Genomic DNA, 23,108 nt, shown 5'->3' with positions numbered 1-23,108 from the left:
GGAAGATGTTACTCCCTCTGTAGGGATTCCAGGTGGTTTAGGGGGCTGTGGGGGGCTGGGCAGGGTGTTCCCAGTCACACACCCCATCACGCCTGTGCCCCCTATCTGACTCTTCCCGGGGGGGCTGTGGGGGACTGGGCAGGGTGTTCCCAGTCACACGCCCCATCACGCCTGTGCCCCCTCTCTGAATCTTCCCGGGGGTGCTGTGGGGGACTGGGCAGGGTGTTCCCAGTCACACGCCCCATCACGCCTGTACCCCCTCTCTGACTCTTCCCAGACTGGTGCTCTGCGTCTACCGCTCATGCCTCTGACAGCACAGACCAGCAGAGTAAAAACGGCTTATTGTCCTCAACTGTAACCTGATCCAACTCCTACAGAATACTCTACTTAACTTGCAACAAATCTTGTATAAATACAGAATTTAAAAATAAGTCCAGAAATCAGGGAATTTAGGCAGTTTAAGAAGTCTTTAGGCCCTGGCTGGTTGGCTCAGTGGTAGAGCGTTGGGCTGAAGTGTGGATGTCCCAGGTTCCATTCTCGGTCAGGGCACACAGGAGAAGCGCCCTTCTGCTTCTCCACCCCTCATGCTCTCGCTTCTCTCTTTCTCTCTCTCTCTCTTCTCCTCCCCTCCTGCAGCCATGGCTCGATTAGAACGAGTTGGCCCAGGTGCTGAGGATGGCTCCGTGGCCTCCACCTCAGGTGCTAAAAAGATGGCTTTGGTTGCAACGTAACAAAGGCCCTACATGGGCAGAGCATCGCCCCCTAGTGGGCTTGCCGGGTAGATCCCAGTCGGGGTACATGCAAGGAGTCTGTCCCTGCCTCCCCTCCACTCACTAAATTAAAAAAAAAAAAAAAGTCTTTATTTTCCCTAATGGACTCCTTTTTCTTTTTAATAAAAAAAGTAATTTCTCAGAATATTATTTGTTCCTAGGAAATAAAATTAGCATGGCATGGTGGGAAAGGGCCTTAGTTTAGGAGTCAGAGGACTTGTGTTCTTGGCCTGATTCTTCTACTAACTGGTTATGTGGCCTTGGAAATTCACTTAGTTTTTCCACCTGTAAAGTGGGAGGGACAAACTGGCTGACCACTGAAGCCCTCTCCAGCTCCCCAGTGCTGTGGAGTGAATATACCATTAATGACACTGCTGTATCTGGGGAACTGGGGGCGGAAGGCTATCTGCCCAACTTGCTTTTAAACTCAGCACATTGAATAAATGGCTCCAAGGCATCTATTAAAAACCTTTTGCATAATTAAGTGTATCCTGTAATCAGTGCTAACAAGATAGAGCAAATTTTTCATTAAATTAGCTTTTAATTTAATTATATCCTAATTTAATTTTGCATCATTTAAAATGTATGTTTTTAAATGAATATTTGCACGTTAATTCAGGCGGTCTAGATAGAAATTACTGTAGTTCTTTGCTTAACCTGCCACAACCTGAGTGCTCAGTCTTCCAGTTTCCTTGGCAGTTGTTGCTAATGCCACAATTCTCTTAAAGCATTTTCTTAGGTTCCCTGGTGGTTTAGTTGAATGCTTAAAAAAAGAAAAAGAAAGACAACAAATAGCTCCTTGAATGAGGAGCTCATGCAGCTAGAATTAGGTGCTGATATCAACATAAAGCACCTTTATTCAGTTCTCCTTTTGAAAGCCTGGCTTGTGCATCACAGTTTGCTAGTAAGTTTCTTGTATCCAGCCAGAACTCCAGGAGTTTAGCATTTACCAGGAGAGGGTTTATAGACTGGGGTGTTTTCCACTTGCCTGGTGGTTACTAGTGTCCTAGAAATTAGGACCTTAGGACTCCATACTAGGTATCCAGAAAAACCTCAGTTCATCTGTGGCAAATGTGCAGCCATCACCCCCTGCCCCTGTGTTCTGGCCTGTCTGGGTTGGTGGGTGCTGGTTGGTGCTCTGTGAAGTGACTGCTGCACTTACCCTTTCCCTGCTGGTGCTGACAGCCACCTCCAGCTCTTTTGCTGACTTCCAGTTCCTGCAGAAGCCTGGGGGATTTTGTCCTCAAACCCGAAGGGTAACAGCACCTCCTTCTGCGGGCACAGGAGGCAAGGAACAGCTCGGATCATCCCTCCCCTGGTCTGGGGTTGGTGCTGGTTTCTCCCCACTGGGGTAGGAATGGGAAGGCGCCCTCACAGTCCAGCTGACAGTCTTGCTCTGGGGCCCTTGCCCTCAGACAGGCAGGCCCAGGATGCTCTCCTTTTGGGGACAAGTAGGGTAAAGGTGTGAGGACACTCCTGAGCACCTAGCCCTGTCCAGAAACTAATGGAAACAAAGCTTTACACTTTCTCCCCTCTCAGTGGCTACATGTTTCTAGACTCTTCTGCTGTGTGTGAGAGAGACAGTTGTGGACCTTGAGTGGCTTGCAGTCTCAAGCATTCATTTCTGGAGGTAGAACTGAGGCAGTTTGGGGTCCTGGGCCTGCCCCATAGGGTTGCCCCAAGAAGGCAGAATGAGGCCCTGTCTCCTTTAAACCAAGTAGAATAACTCTGGGTTTGAAAGCCTGGAGTGGGGAGTGGGAATGGTGGGTGCTGGCGCTGTTCAGACTCCGCCTGCAGTCCACAGGAAGCATCTACTCAGTCCCTCAGGCAAGGCTCTGCAAGTCTCTAAAAGAATCTGTTGAAAACCAAGAATTCGGGGCCCTTAATAAAGACTGCAATTTTAACTATAGGTGGCAGGTAGTAACAAAATATTCACCCTTTGTAGCTAATGGCGTATTAACAATCACAACGCCTGAAATGTGTATATAAATAATTACATGTATGTCCCTATGCGTGAATGTACATGTTTGCATTTGACCGTGTCACCTGACAGTTTATGGAGCTCTTGTATACTTCATTGTGTTGTACCTTCACAACAATGCTAGGGAAGGAATATTACTGGTCTTAGGGAGTGTGGGGACGGGGGCTGGGAGTTTCTGTGCAGCGTCCTGCAGAGCCACACAGGCTGTAGACCCTGCTGGAATGTAGTGGACATGACTAGAGGGGCAGCTTTCTCTCCACTGGACCCAAGGCCAGGGGGACCCCCTTTTTCTGATGAAAGTCACCAAGTACCTGATGTCAGTGTTTGCTCTGGCTGGCACTCCTTCATTCAGTGTGATTGTTTTCAAGTTAAATTACATTTTTAAGGTGCTATTTCTTATGAAAAAAATAACATTTAGTGTCCTCTGAGAAGAGGCTTCTAGAAAGACTGGCCTTTCCGAGACGGTGGGTAAGGGGGGTGGGGGTGGGGTGGGCAGACACCCTGAGGTCTGGACCAGCAGCGTCACCTCATTTCCCTTGTGAGGGGCCCTCGGGGGACTTAGAGTTTGGAGATGCTCTGCAGGTCTGTGACCCTGTCCACTCCCCAGGCCTGTGCTCGATCTGCCCATGTACCTCCTTCTTGGGCCATCTTGTTACTTTTGTACAAGAAGCCTCAAGGTTCAGAACTGACTGAACGTGGGGGGTGGCCCCATCCCAGACCTCACTGTGGCTTTGGGTAGCTGGGCACAGTTCTCTGGGACTTCCTCTCTGAATCGGTGAGTTCTCAGGTCCCTGCTTCAGGTGGCGGAATCAGCCCTTGGGTCCCACGGTCAGAAAGGTTTAAGTTAACAGAGTTTGGTAGCAAAAACCAAAATAGAAGAGTCACAGCTCCCTTTTTTGAGAAAGGACTAAACTTCAGACTCTCATTTGTTAGTTTTTTTATTTTGCTTTTTTTTTCTTTGTTGTTCTTGCATGTGTGCAACTTGGAGTTTTTCAGGTGACTGAAAAAGTATACACACAAATAAGATCTCTGCAACCTACTGTCTGTTGTGTCAGTCCTTCAGGATGAGAACGTGTCATATAGTCCAGGAATGGAATCCAAGTCATTTTGTTCAGCAAATATTAATTTAAAATTTATCTTAGCTGGACCAGGCAGTGGTGCAATGGATAGAGCATCAGACTCGGGCAGAGAGGACCCAGGTTTGAAACCCCGAGATCACCAGCTTAAGCAGGGCCTCATCCGGCTTGAGTGTGGGCTTACCAGCTTTAGCACGGGGTTGCTGGCTTGAGTGTGGAAATCATAGACATGGTACCATGGTCACTGGCTTGAGCCCAAAGGTCGCTGGCTTGAGCAAGGGATCACTCGCTCTGCTGTAGCTCCCTGGTCAAGGCACATATAAGAAAGCAATCACAGAACAACTAAGGTGCCACAATGAAGAATTAATGCTTCTCATCTCTCTCCCTTCCTGTCTGTTCCTATCTGTCCCTCTCTCTGTCTCTCTGGCTAAAATAAATAAATAAAAATTTAAATTGGCCCTGGCTGGTCAGCGCAGTGGTAGAGCATTGGCCTGGCGTGCAGGAGTCCCGGGTTCGATTCCCAGCCAGGGCACACAGGAGAAGTGCCCATTTGCTTCTCCACCCCTCCCCCTCTCCTTCCTCTCTGTCTCTCTCTTCCCCTCCTGCAGCCAAGGCTCCACTGGAGCAAAGTTGGCCCAGGCTCTGAGGATGGCTCTGTGGCCTCTGCCTCAGGCGCTAGAATGGCTCTGGTTGCAACAGAGTGACACCCTAGATGGGCAGAGCATTGCCCCCTGGTGGGTGTGCCGGGTGGATCCTGGTCAGGCACATGTGGGAGTCTGTCTGACTGCCTCCCCGTTTCCAACGTCAGAAAAATAAAAAAATAAAAATTTAAACTTATTTTAAAAACAAAAAAAGAAAAGAAAGAGCTACCAGCTGGGTCTCTGGTTCTTTTTCAAAGTAAAGCTGTGACTTCCAGGTACAATCAAGCTGAGAATTGAAGGTGGTTCAGGCCAGAGTTCTGCTACAAAAGAAAAATGATTCAGGGTTGATTTTAAACTGAATTTTCCAGTGTCTTTTCCCCCTATAAATCCTTTAAATTCATAGTTTTGTGGTCTTGTTACCTGTGTTGATACAGGAGGATTCTTTTTAAAATGACAAGAAAGAATAATGTCTTTGGAATTCGGGTAGGTTATGTTATTGTAACTGAGAACAATAGTTTTCATTAGTGGGCTTTCAGAGACCCATATAAATTATTATCAGTGTTATCAAGGAAGTTGTCTGTCATTGGGGTTTTTTTTAAGCTTCCTTGCTTCCAGCCATATTGTCCTCATTATCCTTGGGTGACTCAAACCATGTGTCTGTTCTTTCCTTCCTGTCTTTGTGTGGAGATGTCTCAGCTGTCCAGGGGGCAACTGACTGCATTTTTGAAATGACTTTATTTTTCAGATGTCGGACTCTCTCAGGTTCACCCAGACCAAAGAACTTGAAGAAAATTCATTTTATCAAGAACATGCGGCAACACGACACACGGAACGGCAGGTATTACACTAACAGGAGCTGCCCGGCAGCCTCTCCGTTGTAAGAGGGGGCGGGTCCAGTCGGGAAAGGGCGGAGGGGACTGTCTGAATGGTCAGACCTCAGCCAAGTGAAGCCCACGCTGTTACCATGAACGGGATCTCTCATAACCTTCCCAGATAGACTATGTCTACCCCATTCCTGCCAGAATCACTGAAAGAAGTCTATAGAGAATAATGCTTCCAAACACTGACCAGAGGCTTGGTGAGATTTTTAGATTAACCACAAACTGAAATTTTAATAGTATTCAAATATATTTTCATAGAAAACTTTGAACAGAAAAAAGAGTTGAGTTTTTGCTTTTTGTTTTTTCCCTCTTTTCTGCTTTTTTTTGGTTTTATTTTCTGTTTTCACCAGGGTTGTATGCTTTGGTCCGTAAACATCCCCGTAGATCTGTGCCTGAGCTTGGTTTTGGCGCTGGCTTTGGAGGCTTCAGGGGAGTGGAGTCATGACTTTGCTGGCAGATTCCTCCAGGGCGCTGGTTCCGGTCCCTGACATCTGGAGCACGTGGTCTCCAGCTCCTCAGTTGCTTTTTTGGAAAGCACTAATAAATGAAAATTACCATGGTTGAAATTAATATGATCTTGATATTAAAACTATCCTGGTGGCAAACAGGTCAGAATCATTATTGCTGGCATATTTGTGATTGAATGACTAAGACCATTCATGGCAGCCCAGGGGCAGAGCTGGCACAGAGCTCCAAGACCTCTTGGGGTCCCGGGATGCTCAGTACCCATCTGTACCCCTTAGGGATAGTTTCTGTCTAACCCAGGGGTCGGGAACCTATGGGTCGCGAGCCAGATGTGGCTCTTTTGATGGCTGCATCTGGCTTGCAGACAAATCTTTAATAAAAACAATAATAACGTTAAAAATATAAAACAGTCTCATGTATTACAATCCATTCATTTCCTACCGCTTATGTTCATGGTTGCGGATGGCTGGAGCCAATCACAGCTGTCCTCCGGGACAACACCAAATTTTTATTGGATAATAAGTAATGTACACTGGTCATTGTAAGGTCAGGAAGTAAACTTCCCTCCTTTTAATCAAGTAGTCAGCTAGCTAATTGCAGAAACCCTTTTGACGAAGAAGATGGCTAAAAAAAAAGATGAAGAGTATCATACTTTTCAGCAGGAATGGACAGAGGAATTCACCTTTGTGGAGAGAGCAGGTTCTGCAGTGTATCTAATATGCAATGATAAAATTGCATCGATGAAACGGTCAAATATAAAGTGGCACTTCATTCAACACACGCCATACTACATTTGCATCGAAATATCTAGCAGATGACAGCAGGAAGAAAGCATGTCAAGAGCTACTGTGCAGAGTGCAAGCTAGTCAGCAGCAACTCCGTGTTTGGAACCAACAAGGTGACTGGAATTCGGCTAGCTTTGCTGGTGCTTTAGCAGCTGTGAGAAATGGAAAGCCATTCACTGATGGGGAGTATGCCAAAACATTCATGCTTGATGTTGCCAATGAACTTTTTGATGACTTTTTGGATAAAGACAAGATAATCAAATAAATAAAAGACATGCCTCTGTTGGCGAGAACTGTTCATGATCATACCATCATGATGGCAAATCAAATTGAGGCAACACAAATGAAGGACACAAATGCAGCACCATTCTTTTCTCTCGCTTTGGATGAGTCAACAGACGTAAGCCATTTATCCCAGTTCAGCATGATTGCAAGGTATGCTATCGGTAACATACTACATGAGGAAAGTCTTGCTGTTTTGCCTATGAAAGAGACAACAAGAGGGGTTATTCAAGTCTTTCACTGAGTTCGCTAAAGAAAAAAATCTACCGATGGATACACTTATTTCGGTGTGTACTGATGGTGCTCCATGCATGGTGGCGAAAAACAGAGGATTCATAGCGCTTCTTCATGAGCATGAAAAGAGACCCATCCTAAGTTTTCACTGCATCCTATATCAGGAGGCGCTTTGTGCTCAGATGTGTGGCAAGCAGCTTGGTGAGGTGATGTCACTGGTCATTTGGGTGGTCAACTTTATTGTTGCCCAAGCTTTAAATCAGGGGTCCCCAAACTACGGCCCGCGGGCCACATGAGGCCCCCTGAGGCCATTTATCCGGCCCCCGCCACACTTCCGAAAGGGGCACCTCTTTCATTGGTGGTCAGTGAGAGGAGCACATTGACCATCATTAGCCAAAAGCAGGCCCATAGTTCCCATTGAAATACTGGTCAGTTAGTTGATTTAAATTTACTTGTTCTTTATTTTATATATTGTATTTGTTCCCATTTTTTTTTTTTACTTTAAAATAAGATATGTGCAGTGTGCATAGGGATTTGTTCATAGTTTTTGTTATAGTCCGGCCCTCCAACGGTCTGAGGGACAGTAAACTGGCCCCCTGTGTAAAAAGTTTGGGGACCCCTGCTTTAAATGATCACCAGTTTAAAACTGCTGGATGAAGTTGGGAATAATTATCCTGGTCTGCTTCTGCACAGCAGTGTGTGTTGGTTGTCAAGAGGGAAGGTGCTCAGCCGTTTCGCGGCTTGTCTGAGCAAAATCTGGACTTTTCTTGAAATGAAAAATGTTGAGCATCCTGAGTTAGCTAACACTGAGTGGCTCCTGAAGTTCTATTATCTCGTGGACATGACTGAACATCTGAACCAGCTCAATGTGAAAATGCAAGGCGTTGGAAATACAGTCTTATCCCTTCAACAAGCAGTGTTTGCATTTGAACACAAGCTGGAACTCTTCATCACCGATATTGAAACAAGTTGTTTACCACACTTTGAAAAACTGGGCGAGTTTAAAGATGCATGCACAGCAAGTGACCCTGCTCAACATCTTGATAGCCAGCAGCTAGTGGGCTTCACATGTAATCTCCTGCAGTCATTCAAAGTGAGCTTTGGAGAATTTCGTGAGAGCACTCGTCTTTTTAAATTCATCACCCATCCACACGAGTGTGCAGTGGACAGTGCCGACCCGAGTTACATCCCCGGTGTCTCCGTCAGAGATTTTTGAGCTACAAGCTGCTGACCTGAAGGCCTCAGACATGTGAGTGAATAAGTTCAAGTCACTGAATGAAGATTTGGAAAGACTTGCACGACAGCAAGCAGAGTTGGCAAGCAAACACAAGTAGGGAGAAATGAAAAAACTTCAACCCGCGGACCAGCTGATTGTCAAAACTTAGAACACACTTCCCCTCACATACCACACACTGCAGTGTGTGAGTATTGCTATACTGACAATGTTTGGCTCTACATATGCATGTGAGCAGTCTTTCTCACATCTAAAGAACGCTAAGACCAACCTACGATCATGTTTAATGGATGGAAGTCTCAATGCCTGCATGAAGCTTAACCTCACCACGTATCAACCAGACTACAAAGCCATCAGCAAAACCATGCAGCACCAGAAGTCGCATTAATGGTAAGAAGTACTTTATTCATCATTGGTTAGCAACAGCATAACAATGTTATTAAAAAAAATTCAGAGACTTATTGTACTTTAAAAGTGTTGGTCTTAACATAAAATGCACACATTTTCTTATATTTAGTGTTAAACATATTGTATGGCTCTCACGGAATTACATTTTATAATATGTGGCGTTCATGGCTCTCTCAGCCAAAAAGGTTCCCGACTCCTGGGTCAGGCATTGCATGATTCCATTTACACAATATATCCAGATAGGTAAATCCATAGAAACAGAAAGTAGATTAGAGGTTTCCAGGGCCTGGGTGAAAGGGAGCTATTGCTTAATGGTTGCAGAGTTTCTGCTTGTGGCAATGGGAAAGGTTTGGAAACATAGTGGTAATGCTTATTCAATATTGTGCATGTACTTAATGAGGCTGAATTACACACTTCAAAATGGCTAAATGGTGTATTTTATGTTATTTATATATATTATCACAATAAAATAAATAAAACGCCAGTGTAGCCATGGGGCTTTACAAACCATATTCTGAAGAGGGAGGGAAGGGATGGTGAACTTCAGGGGTTGATGGTACAAGGACAGAGAAGATGTCAGCTGTTGAAACTAAAACTAGGCCTTTAACAGGTGGCACTATGATATGCAGACTCCAAACAAAGCAGTGTGCAGGGCATACAGTAGGCACTCAATAAATGTTTGTGGACTAATTGAATGAAGAAGCCTTTTCAAGTGAGTTTCAGTCTTCAGGACTAGATTCCAGGGAATGGAAAAATTTTAGAAATACAAATGATCATTAGAACACCATGGAGAATTAAAGTTCTAAGTTGAATGCTGGGCAATTTTGAAAGGTCCCAAAGAGACCAAAGTAGTCACAGAGGGTAAGTTCTAATAACCCTGGACTAGCGAGCCCAGAGCTGACTGCTGCAGAGTCCTGGAATGGAGTGTTAACCAGATGGTTTGGGTGCTTTCAGAAAAGAGTGGAGTTTGCTAACAATCAATACGACTTTCCAGACAAAGAGTCATGTTAAGTTCACTTCATCTGCTTAGTGATAGAGTAACTAGTTAGTAAGTTAGAGGGCTGCCGCAGACCAGGCATCTGATTTCAGCAGGATGGGAGACTGCTCCTCATCACAGCACATCCCGGGGACAGAAAGCTGAACAGCGTGCTGGGCCGTGCTGGGGCCAGAGACCCTGCAGACAGCTGAAGTTTGTTAGCCGACAGTAGCCCGAAGAGGATTTTAAGAAAAGTAGCACATGATATTCTTTGAATGTTCCCTCCTCTTTGGACTGAAGGCAGGAAGCCTTGTTGTGGGCCTCGTGGCAGGTCCAAAGCGGGAGAGAAGGAGAATGTGTTACAGAGAACCCAGACTTAGTTACTTCAACCTCTGGAAGTGCAGCCCATAGCTCCGAGAATAAATGCACAGGGACAAAGGATTTCCAGTACAGGAGAGAGACTTCAGAAGTTCATGTGAAAAAATACCTTGGAATTTAGATTAACAGTGTGTTGCACAGAGGCTAACATCGGGTGTAACTGCAGAATGAGCTGATTTAGCTTGTCCTACTCAGAGGATAGGATCACGGAATGTATCACTGTGGCGCCCACCCGGGGTCAGTTCTGTTGTCGTTAGGATAGGATCGCGGAATGTATCACTGATTCGCCCACCCGGGGTCAGTTCTGTTGTCGTGTTTCAATCCGCGTGTCGTGTTTTCAGACATTGGATTTGTACTGGGACGATGCTGTTGCGGTGGACTCATTTTCTGAGCCCCTTTCATGTGGAAGGCAGGAGGGATGACACGTGACCAATGGGAGTAGCCAGACATTCTGTCTCATTTCATTGAACCATCTCTGAATAAACAGCCCTTTTGGGGGAAGGAGACAGGTGCATCCAGACAGAAGGTGCCTAATAAAGCAGTTCCTTAACTGTGGAGAGTGCAGGGAACCCTGTGTGTAGTTCAGTCAGCACCAAGCACTGACTCCTGCTGTTCCGGGACTGTGTTTTCTTTTTCTTTTTTTCAGGGGGGGGGGGAGGGGGAGAGAGAGAGAGAGAGAGAGAGAAAGGGAGAGAGAGAGATGAGAAGCATCAACTCATAGTTGCGGCACTTCAGTTGTTCATTGATTGCTTCTCATATATGTCTTGTCCCGGGGGCTCCAGCTGAGCCAGTGACCCCTTCCTTATTCAAGTCAGTGACCTTGGTCTTCAAGCTAGTGACCATGGGATCATGTCTAGGATCCCACACTCAAGCCAGCAACCCCACACTTAAACTGCATTAGCCGACACTCAAGCCGGCGACCCCGGGGTTTCAAAGCTGGGATCTCAGCGTCCTAGGTCAACCCTGTATCCACTGCATTTCCACCAGTCAGGTGGTGCTAGGACTGTTTAAGTAATATCTGTGACTAGAGCAAAGATCCTGCTTCAAGTGGTAATGGTGAGATACTTGACTTGGGTGATGAACACATAATACAATACACAGGTGAGGTATTATAGATTGCCCACCTGAAACCTTTGTAATTTTATTAATCAATGTCACCCCAATAAATTAAATTAAAAAATTTTTAATTAAATAAAATTTAAGAATTAATAAAGGCCCTGCTTCAATGAGTTACAGGCTAGCTGGGAAGGCAGATGATTAAGGAGTAAGTACATCCTGTCAGAGATGGGATGGGTCTGCTACGGAGGAAAACAGAAGCAGTGAGGGGCGGGTGTGTGCAGTGAGGGGTGGCGTGTGCAGGCAGGGCCCGTGGAGGGCTGGGGCTTCCCTGGAGCAGTCGTCAGGAGGAGGGGCGGGACTAACGCGTGCAGGGAATTACATTCAGGGTGGGTGGAACAGCAATTGTGCAGTCTCTGAAGCTGGAAAGTCTGGAATGTCCCTGAGGAACTGTAGGAAAGCCAGTGTGGATGGAGGGGAGAGTGAGAGCGAAAGAGAGAGAGAGAGGAGGAGGAGGAGACGAGTCCTGAAGAGTCCTGAGAGGGGGGATTGTGAGTGAGGCGAGACTCATGGAGGCGCTGAGCAGAGGACCGTGGTCTGGCTTTGCCTGTGCAGACACACTGCAGGAAATAAAGTGAGTCTCAGAGGGAAGGTCTGGGGTTGGACAGAGGCTTCCCTGTGGTTCTGTTTCAATTCTCTGCTTGGTGAGAGGGCCTGGGAGCCTGGAGAGACCAGACCTCGGTCCGTCTCCGCAGTGGTGTTCAGCAGTCTGAGAAGAAGACTGTAGTGACAGCTAGCAGATCACTCCAGGCCAGGGCCACACTGCAGGACACAGCTGCTGGGGTTTTTCTGGAGGAGCAAGTAGGAGAGGGAACCTCCTAACTTCTGTGACAGCATGCTCAGCTTGCTGCCTCCCTGGATTGTGTCCCCCTGAAAGTCTTCTGCTGAGTCCCAACCCCTAGTACCTCAGAATGTGACTTTATTTGGAGATAGAGTCATTACAGATATAACTAGTTAAGCTGAAATTTTCCTGTGTGACTAGGTGGTGGCGCAGTGGATAGAGCATCGGCCTGGGATGTTGAGGACACAGGTTCAAAACCCCGATGTTGCCGGCTTGAGCACAGGCTCACCAGCTTCAGTGTGGGGTCACCAGCTTGATCATGGGATTATAGACATGACCCATGATCCCTGGCTTGAAGCCCAAGGTCACTGGCTTGAGCAAGGGGTCACTGGCTCAGCTGGAGACCCCCCCAACAAGGCACATATGAGAAAGCAGTCAGTGAACAACTAAAGTGCTGCAACTACGAGTTGATGCTTCTCATTTCTCTCTCTTCCTGTCTCTCTCTCTCTCTCTCAAAAAAAAGATGAGATTGTCTAGGAGCAAGGTTGACCCCTCATCTGATACAACTGGTGTCCTTATGAAAGGGGAAAATTTGGGGACACCCCCCCCACACACACACACACATACATACACACAGAATGCCATGTGGCCGTGTGAAGGTTGGTGTTGTGCTGTCACAAGCCAAGGAGTTACCAGAAGCTGGGAGAGAGGCTGGAACAGATCCTGCCCTAGGCCTCCATCAGAGGGCCCTGTCGGCGTCTTGCACTCGGGTTCTGGCCCCCAGAGCTGTGAGACAGTCCCATTTCCACGTGGAAGCCATTTGGCATGTGGTGCTCAGACAGCGGCCTGGGCTCCCTTATTCTGTCCCCACCGTCCGGAGCTTTGCTGTCCCTCTTCTCACTTCACTCCGAGTGCTGGGGGAGCTCACCCCCCATGGCTGCAGGTTCTGTCACCGTCTCACCCGGTCCCAGGCCTCCCGAGCCCCAGGACTGACTCTTTCACAGGCTCAGCTGGTCTTTCAGAGCTGGCCCGCCAGCCTCACCAGTTTTACCCTCCTCCTCCCCTACCACCGTCCGGCTGTGCCGAATTATTTACAGTAATTGCTTGGTTACAGGGAGAGATTCGTGTTAAACAATGGAAAATATACCCAACAAAAGTTACATACTTTAGTTTAAATATTGTGCTTTAATTTAAGGCATATCGTTGATCATTCATGCAGCAGTTTTTGTTTCTTTGATGCCAGGCCTTGTTCTTAGCACGGAGGCCCAGGCTCAGGTCCTGCCTCGTGCGGTCACCCTCACAGATTACTCTGTCTACTCACTGCTGCCAGGTCAGGATTGGGCTTTTACAAAATGACTGAGGAATCTAGTTGCAAAATTCTTTGGGATTTTAATAATTTTTTTCTTATCTTTTATAGATGCCCATACCTCAAATGTAAATTTTTGGGTGACTTTCCTTGTTGGGATGTTTTATGGAAACCACATTTCCCCTCTTTTCCCCACAGTTTTTAGTTTGTGCAGTCTTTCATGAAGAAAGTCCAACTGGTGTGAACAGTCGGGGACATCCATAACTAAGTCTTAGTAAGTGCACAGCTCAGTGTGGGTGTTCTAGAGAACAGCCTCCCGGCCTGAGCTGGGCGGTGGTCAGTGGTTCACAGAGAGCACTAGAGGTTCTGGTGGGTCAGGCAGGTGGAGATCAGGGAAGAGTAGTTTAGTGCATGCCCAGGTTCATGAATAAGCCTTCTGCTCTTTTTCCTCCCAACCTCGAACCATTTCCTCTGCTAGTGTATCTTCTCTTTGTAGCCTGATGGCCTTGTATTTGTCCTGCCTCCACTTAGCTGTCACTTCCTCCAGGAAGCCCACCTCGCCTCCCTCAGGCCAGGTTAGCTGTCCCTGAGCTGTGCTCTACAGTGCCCTCTAGTGCTCCAGGCCAGTAATACCCTTGTATAAATATCTCCTGCCCAACCATAAGCTTCTTAAGGATGGAGCCCTTGTCTGTGCCATTCAGGAAGGAGGATAGGAAGGTCATATAACTTGTATCTCAGAACTCTTCCACCACCCCCTGCATTGTAGGTTAAGGTACGCCTCAGCAGGCAGGAAAACCTGTCCTGTCGTGGTGGTAGTATTAGCAGTAATGGAAGGGGTTGTGCAGATGGTGGTGGTGTGAGCAGTCATGATAAGAAGACTGACACCTCCCTGATGACAATACCACCATCTTGTATTTGTGGTTACTTAGCATAGATCTGCAGAAGCATTTTCCCACCTGACCTGTGCCAGCTCCATTTCCCCACCCCTACCCCCACCTGGACTCCCTGTGCGGCCTCACTCACTCATCGCTGTGTTGGTCATGTTTCCCTCATCCTGAGCTCCGCATTCCCTGCTCTCACCTGTGGGACTCTCCTCCCAGAACCTGACCCAGAGCGCAGGCGCCTGTCCGAGGCCTCAGCCCCTCCACGTACTTGCTCAGGCTTCTAGTCCCTCTTCTCCATGGGCTCCTGCTGTCCTCCCAGCTCCCCGAACTGGAATATTGTGTCTGTGCACCAGCAAACGTAGCTCAGGTGCACAGAGTACCTGAGCAGGTGATGTGTGGAACCGAGTGACATTGGGAAGAAGGTGACCATGTGCCTGCTGTGTTCATTCCTAGGGCTGCCCTTCAAAGTACCACGCACTGGGTGGCTTAAAACAGCAAAACGTGCCCTCTCATAGTTCTAGAGAGAAGTCAGAAATCAAAGTGTCTGCAGGCCACACCTCTTCTGAAAACTCTAAAGCAGGATTCTTCCTGGTCTCTTCCAGCCTCTGGGACTGACAGCAACCCTTGGCATCCCTGCCCTTTGACCATGTCACTCCAGCCCCCACCTCCGCCATCACGTGGCCTTCTTCCTTGTGTGTGTATCTGGGTTTCTCCAGATCTCTCTCCTTGTTAAATCTAGTCATTGGATCTAAGTATCACACTAATCCAGTATGACCTCATCTTGACTTGTTTACATCTGCGAAGAACAGATTCCAAATAGAGCCACATTCACAGGTTCTGGGGGTTAGAACTTCAACATGTCCTTTTGGGGAACACAATTCAACCCACGACAGTGTGTTCCTTCATGCTTCCTGGGCGTGTAGGGAGTGAAGTACAGAACTGGAGAGCGTGTTTCTACCTGAGTGCCCAGTGCCTAAGGTGGACCTCTGGCCCCTGGACACTCCTGGGCTGTGTTCATGCATCACTACACTCAGCTACCGTTGTTGTGAATGTGATTTTCTTCACTCTAACTCTTGAAGTTGGTTGCTTGTTTTTATGTCCTGAAGAGAATATCTCTGCCCTAACGGAATATTCCACCTGGAAGAGCTCAAACCTCTCACAGCCAAGAGAGACTCCTCAGGGTTCTGGAAACAGAACAAGAAGCCAGTTTTTGGCATTAGAAGGAACACTTAAGAGTCCTGGATGGCGTTGGACGCTGTCTGCTCAGAGATTGTCGTGCTGGGCTGCGAGGTTGAAAATAGATTGCAGTGAAAGTGGTCCATGGCACTCTGTCAACGGGGCGACCCTTGTTATTTCCTGGCTGTTTTGAGCACACCAGCTTCTTACTGGCAGAGTGCTAGCTTTGTGGCCCAAGGCCGCAAGTTCCATCAGACGCTTTCCTAAGCATGGAAACGAGGCTGCAGGAAGAAGTCAGACGCTGTTCCAGTGGCAGACTGTGGTCCGTGCTTCCTGAAGGGTTTGGAAAACACTGCGGATCCAGAGGGAGCTCTGCCCATGTGAGCTGCAGCCCTGGGGAGCCTCTTCTCTTACTATTTCCCCCTCTGACAGATTCTTGTGTATGAAGATGTGATCTTTAGTTCCTTAAAGACCCGTCTCCCTGGAATTAATTCCTCTTCTGAAGTCATAATCTTACGTGTAATGCTTTCTGGTCATCTTAACTCCTAAGTAAACCATTATGTGTCACAAATGCGGGAAATTATGTGCGGGTTTTTGCATGACACTGGAGCGGAAAAGACGATAGCTACAGCAGCTGGAAGGGAAGACATGGAGGTGGTCAGTTTCCGAAGCCCGCTGGAAACGGGGCTTGGCTGTCACCAGCATTTGACCTACTTCTTTCGCAAACGCACAAGTACTTGGAGGAGGCCAGCGCCTCTGACTTTCCTGAGCGTGCCCAGCGTGATGGACATGGCCTGATGCTTATGAAGAGCCCAGCTGCAAAGTCACCCAGTCCCGCCAGGCTCTGGACACCACAGTTGGTCTTTAGATCCACACTGCTCGAAGTTGCAAGTTGCCGGTGAAGGAGACAGCAGACCTGCTCGCCTCTGGTTGATGTCTGCCTGCTCTGAAGGCCTGAGGTCCCTCCCAGATTCCAGAGCTACTTCAGGAAACCGTAGGACGTGTTCTCAGCAGCTCCCGTGGCTATTTCCAGCTCCTTGGGGCGTGAACGGCTGCAGACCTGCCTCGGGGCTGCTCTGCAGATCTCCGCTCTGAGTGCCTCCTCTGGTCCCTGCAGAGTGAGAGGCTGCGGGGTGCTGGGACCCGGAGTGGAAGGGGTGGGCCCAGAGATGTGGTCATCCTTCCTTACCTGCCCCGTCTCCAGCTGCTGGAGAATGGCAGCCAGAGAGGTGCCAGCCCCACCAGAGCTGTAGGGCCCAGAGATGTGGTGGTCCTTCCCTACCTGCCCCGTCTCCAGCTGCTGGAGAATGGCAGCCAGAGAGGTGCCAGCCCCACCAGAGCTGTCGGGAAGCATTCCGTATCCACAGTTTCTAAACGTGACCTGTGCATTAGAATACCGTGTCTTTCTGAATGAGACTCCCGTTGTCAGCCTCTCCCAGACCCAAGCAGGACCACACAGTGCGTGTGCTCCTCTCGCAGAACAACGCGGCTCATTTACTAACGGGCACATTGTGGTTGGAACTTTGGAAAGAATGCTTCCATTTCACAGGCATTTATATTCTCTCATTTTCTTGTTCTATTAAAAATGTCCAAACAAGTTTGGTGTGTGGGAAGGAAGGACACATTAGCACTGAGGAACGAAGATTCAGTACACGAAGCCAGACAGCCTTGTCCAACACATTCCTTCTTCTGTGTTGTAGAAGATGTGGATGTGGAGTGACACAGGGAAGAATGAGGAGTCCCAGGCTTCTCTCCTGGATGGATAGTGGGGGGGAGGCGGTGGGTGTGAAGAACCTCTGTCCTTCCATCTGGAAACGGGCCCAGGCTGAGCAGAGTGGGAGTACAGAGCCACCCTGGCCTCCAGCAACTCTGATGTCACGGCTCTTGTTGTGATCAGTCACCCTCTGTCCCCACTCCATGCGTGGCCCGGTGACTGGCAGGCCCAGCTTGAAAGCCACCTCAAAAATCTGGATGAAGGCAGACTTCTTGGTGTCGAAGAAGTCCGTGGGAACCCAGTCAGACCCACAGCAGCAAGCTCTTCTAGTAAGTCTTCAAAAGAGCAAGCTTCAGGGCACAGAGTAGTAATAAAATCCACGGTCAGTTGCACCTGCTAGTGTGTCCCCTTCAGCACGTCACTTACTTGTGCCTCCTTAGTTAAAATATTTAGACTCTGAAATCTAATTGATACTTAGTAAGTGTTAGCTATCATCACGTCCACTTAAGTGAACTGGCGCGGGCATTGCGATGTCAGCAGTGTTGCTGGTCTCCCGGAGGCGGCCAGGGAGCCAGGCGGCCGAGGAGCCAGGCGGCCGGGGAGCCAGGGAGCCAGGTGGCCAGGGAGCCAGGCAGCCAGGGAGCCAGGCGGGTGTGCTCGGGACTTATTTAACCCTTGGCCTTCAGACCTTGGAGGCCCACTCTGGATATGATGTCATGTCCTTGCACGAGTGACCAGGTCTTGGGTCTGTGGTGTCTGATGAGAATCTCTCCCTTGAGAGAGGAGAGGACCTCTGTGTGGACTCCGTTTCTGTAGACAGGCCACGCCCGGCATCCTTCAGCGCTCCTCAGGGCACAGCCTGTCCTAGCCGGGCAGGCCTGTGTACTTTAGCACAGAGGTCCGAAAAGCTTCTAAATCTAAGTACTATGCTTGTAAACTTACCTCAACCTAAAAAGGCAGTCCCCAGTGAAAGTTTAAGTTATTGATAGTTTATATGTAGTGAGTGCGTATTATCTGCAGCATTCTGAGGGCTCTCCTGTACTCTCATTTACTCTTTGCGACATCCCAATGGGTAGTTCCTAATTTTATCTTATTTTTTATATGAGGAAACCGAGGCTCAAAGGATTTAATAAGAAGTCACACACGGGTGACCACACTGGTATTTGAAGCTGGGAATGCTGCTTTGGTCCCAGCAGCCCCTGTAGGCAGGAGTCGGTGTGGGATGGACAGACAGAGCAGTCCTGTCCCCCAGTGACGGGCCCTCGGGGCAGCTCTGAAGCACAGCACTGCTCAGACTGCGTTCATGGAGGCGCCACCGTGTGCTTGAGCTTGCGCTGACCGTCTAGGGGAGGAGAGCAGCGAAAGATCAGCAGCCCTGGTGGGCACTGCACTCCTGGACTGAAATGAGGAACGGAACCAGCATCAAAAAGGGAATGAGTAACTAAGGAAGGAGGGGAGTGCTTCCTGGGGAGGTGACTTCTAAGCAAGGTTTTGTAGAATAAATAGGAGTTCACCAAGGATACCCTATAGGCACAAAAGGCAGAAGAATTAGCATGCAAAGGAAGAGATACGAAACAGCAGGGACCTGACGGTGGGTTTATGCAAGTCCTCTAGATCAGTGGTCCCCAACCTTTTTTGGGCCATGGACCAGTTTAATGTCAGAAAATATTTTCACGGACTGGCCTTTAGGGTGGGACGGATAAATGTATCACGTGACCAAGACAAGCATCAAGAGTGAGTCTTAGATGAATGTAACAGAGGGAATCTGGTCATTTTTTAAAAATAAAACATCGTTCAGACTTAAATATAAATAAAACGGAAATAATGTAAGTTATTTATTCTTTCTCTACGGACCAGTACCAAATGGCCCACGGACCAGTACCGGTCTGGGGGTTGGGGACCACTGCTCTAGATGAGGGATGATAGGGCACAGGAAGAAGTACCGCACATGTTAAGATCAGAGGGGCAGAAAGAGCTGGAAGATAGAGGTTCTGTTTGCCATGCCAGGGAGCCTGACTTTATCCTGAGCTTGTAAGCAATTTAATATCAGAGATTTAGAACAAGGTCAAATCCCCAAACCTTGATGCAATTAGTTGTACTGGGGTTTTTTTGTGTGTGGTTTTATTACTACAGTTATTGAAAGGAAAGATTACAAAAGTCAGTAAGTAAGCTTCACATCTAACATGTGTTGCCATTGCACTAAAAATGTTATTTTTTAATTTCCACTCATTTCTCCATTTTTTTCATCACTAATTCTCTTTCGCAAATGTTATTCTCAGATGCCAGGATAAGTACTTCTGAGAGTTTTTTTAAATGTTTTTTTAAGTGGCCTTTGATTACATAAGAGCGTCCTAGTACCATTTCCAGTAGTAGCTTTATAGCAGGAATGGAGGCTAAGACTGATTATGTCATTGTTCCCTTAATTTATTCTCGGAACCTAACACGCTGCCAGCATCTTGAAAAAACACTAATGATCATAGTGACATCTGAGTGTCTCTCTTGCTCATGGTTTCCGGCACCATTGCTCTTGCATTGTATACAGCAGAGTAGAAATCAATGGTTTAAATGTGGCATGACTGTTGGCTCAGCACTGGGCACCCCGGACTTTTGCCGTGTCTCTCCAGCTTGCACGTGCAGCCCACAGCCAGCAGACCTCACCGGAGGATTCATGTGTTCTCATTGGAGCCCCTTGCCAGGGTCTCTCATGTTAACATTTGGATGAAGAGAGGCAGCAAATGCTGCTGTGCTGAGGTTGCGTTTTGCAAGGAGTGCAGAACACCATCTGTCAGAGGAGGTGGTGGGAGTGTGCAGATATTGCTGTGAATTCCATGAATGCTCAATTGCTAGAGTTTTTTTTTTTTTTAATTTAAAAGTCTTTGCATTTTGTTTCTTTGGTTGTTGTTTGTTCTTTTTTTTGTTTTGTTTTTTAGAATAGTCCTTATCAGTGGCAGAAGATCCTTCTGTAGTATATTTTCGGTGCTGCCGTATCGCGACACTGTTCACGTCGGGTATGTATACGCATGCTTGCTTTGTAGTTCTCTGGGTGAAAAGTTGTGCTACCACGTGTATAATCTGCAGCCCTTTGCATTTCAAAGAACTTGGCTCTCATTGACACTGCAAATTTGGTGTTTGTAAATTTGAAAGAAAAAAAAGTTCTACCTTCTTTTCAGCCAGAAAACTTCCCTGTTATTTTGTGTGGTGTGTGTGTGTGTATGTGTGTGTGTGTGTGTATGTGTGTGTGTGTGTGTGCGCACACACGTGCATGCATGTATGTCCTCACCATATTGCCTGCTGTTTCTAAGTGTGCATTTTGGCATCTCTTCCAATACTGTAAAGCAAGAACCATACAGGGCCCACCCCATTCCACAAGCCTTGTCACCTTTTGGAGAAAGGTAGGTCAGGAAAGGAGTTACAGAAACCATTTGGCAATCCAGTCCCTTGCATCTTGGCGTGGGGGCTGGAAAGTGACCAGCAAGCGGGAGCAGATAGCAAAGTAGAGTGGTACCAGGAACTGGCTTAGGTGATTTGCAACAGGCCAGAGGAATGATCACCTCTCTAGATCAACAAGCCCCCTTCTTCTGCTCTGAAAAAATGAGGTAAGTGAGAATCTGACCTTGCAGATCCTTCCGTCCTCATTGCTGTCCCTGAACTCTGTGCTCATTGCCTCCTCTGAGTCTTGCTGCCTCACCCTCAGCTGTTCCCTGCATCTGAGGTTTGTTGTCAGGGAGCTGCTGCTATTTAGGGCAGGACGCTGAGAGCAACATGGGTAGTTGGCGCTGGCCTCTGTTAACTAGTGCTAGGCTTGCCCTCTGGTTGCTGTGACAGCTGCACACTATGCACACATGACCATTGCCACGTGGGAGGGCAGTATGGCCCCTGGTGCTGTTTCACCATTTACAGTAGTCCCCCCTCATCCACAGGGAGATACATTTTAAGACTCATTGGATGTTGCCTGACGTGGTGGCACAGTAGATAGAGTGTCGACCTGGGATGTTGAGGACCCAGGTTTGAAACCCCAAGGTTGCTAGCTTGAGCATGGGATCATAGACGTGATCCCGTGGTCGCTGGCTTGAGCCCAAAAGTTGCTGGCTTGAAACGCAAGGTCACTGGCTTGAGCCCAAGGTCACTGGCTCAGCTTGAGCCCCCTCGTCAAGGCACAAATGAAAAGCAATCAGTGAACAACTAAAGTGACAGTTATGAGTTGATGCTTCTCATCTCTCTCCCTTCCTCTGTGTGTGTCTCTCTCACTTTCACATACAAAAAAACCCCCAATGGATGCCTGAAATTGCAGGTAGTACCAAACCCTATATATACTATATTTTTTCCTATACATACATACCTATGATAACATTTAATTTATAAATTACACACAGTAAGAGAATAACAATGGTAACTAAAAATAGAAAAACTGTAACAATATACTGTAATAAAAGTTATGTAAATAAGGCATTGTTAAGTACAAGGAAGGTACTTAAATAAAAGCATGTGGCAATGGTCATGTGTGCATAGTGTGTGGCTGTGAAACTGGGACAATTGGTCTGATCACCAAGACAGCCACTAAGTGACTAACAGGCAGATGCATCTACAGCGTGAGTACGCTGGACAAAGGGCTGATTCACGTCCAGGGTGGGTCAGAGCTGGACAGTATGAGATTTCATCATGCTGCTGAGAATGGCACACAATTTAAAACTTATGAATTGCTTTTTTCTGGAATTTTCCGTTCAGTATTTTTGGACCACAGTTGACCATGGGTAAAACTGCAGAAAGCAAAACCATGGGTAAGGGAGGACTGCTGTATTTCAAGAAGGGTCACCTGTAGGGTTATTAGCAGCTTCATCTATTCTGCTGGTTGTCCCCAGATGAAGAAGAAAATGAGTGAGAGGGGTCATAGGACACAACCTTTTACATCTTGGACATGAACAAACTCACACTCGCCACTCTTTCAGATTTTATAGATGAGGAAACCAAGTTGCAGGAAAGTTAATTTTCCATAACAAAACACATGGTTGGGTCCTCTATAATACCTCCCCGAGGAAAGAACATGCCCATTTCAGCAGCACATGCTACTTAAGTCCTCCCGTAAGAAACCATGGGCACAACTCAGAATATTATACTTAAGCAGCGGGAACAAAAAGTGTACTACTTTTTAAATTTTTAAATAAACATCCTATTTATGAACAACTGCTATTTATCATAATTATGATTTTTAAATTAATTATTGGGGAACAGCTATGCTCAAATGTTAAAAAATATGTATAATAGTAAATTTACACACACACACATATATGTTCTAAGTGAGAGGAGATGAGAGAGAGAGAGACAGACTCCCCCATGTGCCCTGACTGGGATCCACCTGACAACCCCCGTCTGGGACTGATGCTTGAGTCAACCGAGTCCCTGACTGTGAGAGGGGGAGAGAGAGGGAAGGGGGAGAGGGAGAGAAGCAGATGGTCACCTCTTGTGTGCTCTGACCAGGGATTGAACCCAGGACGTCCACACGCCAGGCCAATGCTCTATCCACTGAGCCAACTGGCCTGAGCCTACACACATATTTTTTAAACTGCTTTAGTTCATGTACATATTAACTAATATGTTTTCACTGTGGAAAATTCCTTTATTTTTATGCCAAAGCTCGCTCTGTGACCAGGACGCAAGTCAAAGGATTTCAGGGGTGGAAAGGACTTTCGAGATGATGGGGTATGTCATCTCTAAAGTGCTGTGAGGCACCCCTGCTTCACAGCTCAAGCCCCTAGGCATGGGGGGGTCAGTGGGGTAAAGTTCCCCCACTCCCCCAGCAGAGCCAGCAACACCTGCACCCAGGGCTCGGGCCACCCCGGCCTGCTGACCTTGTGGTTTCTAGCTCCCGTGTTTCCGTCGTACTTATGCACGTGGACTGGGCCAGATGTGCCAGATTATTCCAGACAAGCACAAACCACCCTGCTGACGGGCCGATGTACAGCTCCAGCTTCATCACAAGAAACTTTTAAAAACAGGAAACTCAAAAGTTCATCCACTGTATT

General features: G+C 47.5%; 1 protein-coding gene across 3 annotated transcripts in view; it reads left to right on the top strand.

The window, feature by feature from the left end:
• CABLES1 (Cdk5 and Abl enzyme substrate 1) overlaps nt 1-23,108 on the top strand; it is a 111,211-nt gene that overhangs the window by 51,516 nt on the left and 36,587 nt on the right. For 2 of the 3 annotated variants that reach the window (XM_066247007.1, XM_066247004.1), the window contains exons 3-4: nt 5,214-5,306; nt 20,019-20,096. In XM_066247007.1, the coding sequence (XP_066103104.1) occupies nt 5,214-5,306; nt 20,019-20,096 (171 nt within the window). The remainder of the gene's footprint in view (nt 1-5,213; nt 5,307-20,018; nt 20,097-23,108) is intronic. The other variant, XM_066247006.1, reaches the window with a different exon arrangement.

The sequence above is a fragment of the Saccopteryx bilineata genome, chromosome 11 (genome assembly GCF_036850765.1).
Source record: "Saccopteryx bilineata isolate mSacBil1 chromosome 11, mSacBil1_pri_phased_curated, whole genome shotgun sequence".
Taxonomy (NCBI): Eukaryota; Metazoa; Chordata; class Mammalia; order Chiroptera; family Emballonuridae; genus Saccopteryx; species Saccopteryx bilineata.
The sequence above is the reverse complement of the archived record's forward strand: the minus strand, read 5'-3'. Positions and strand labels throughout refer to the sequence as shown.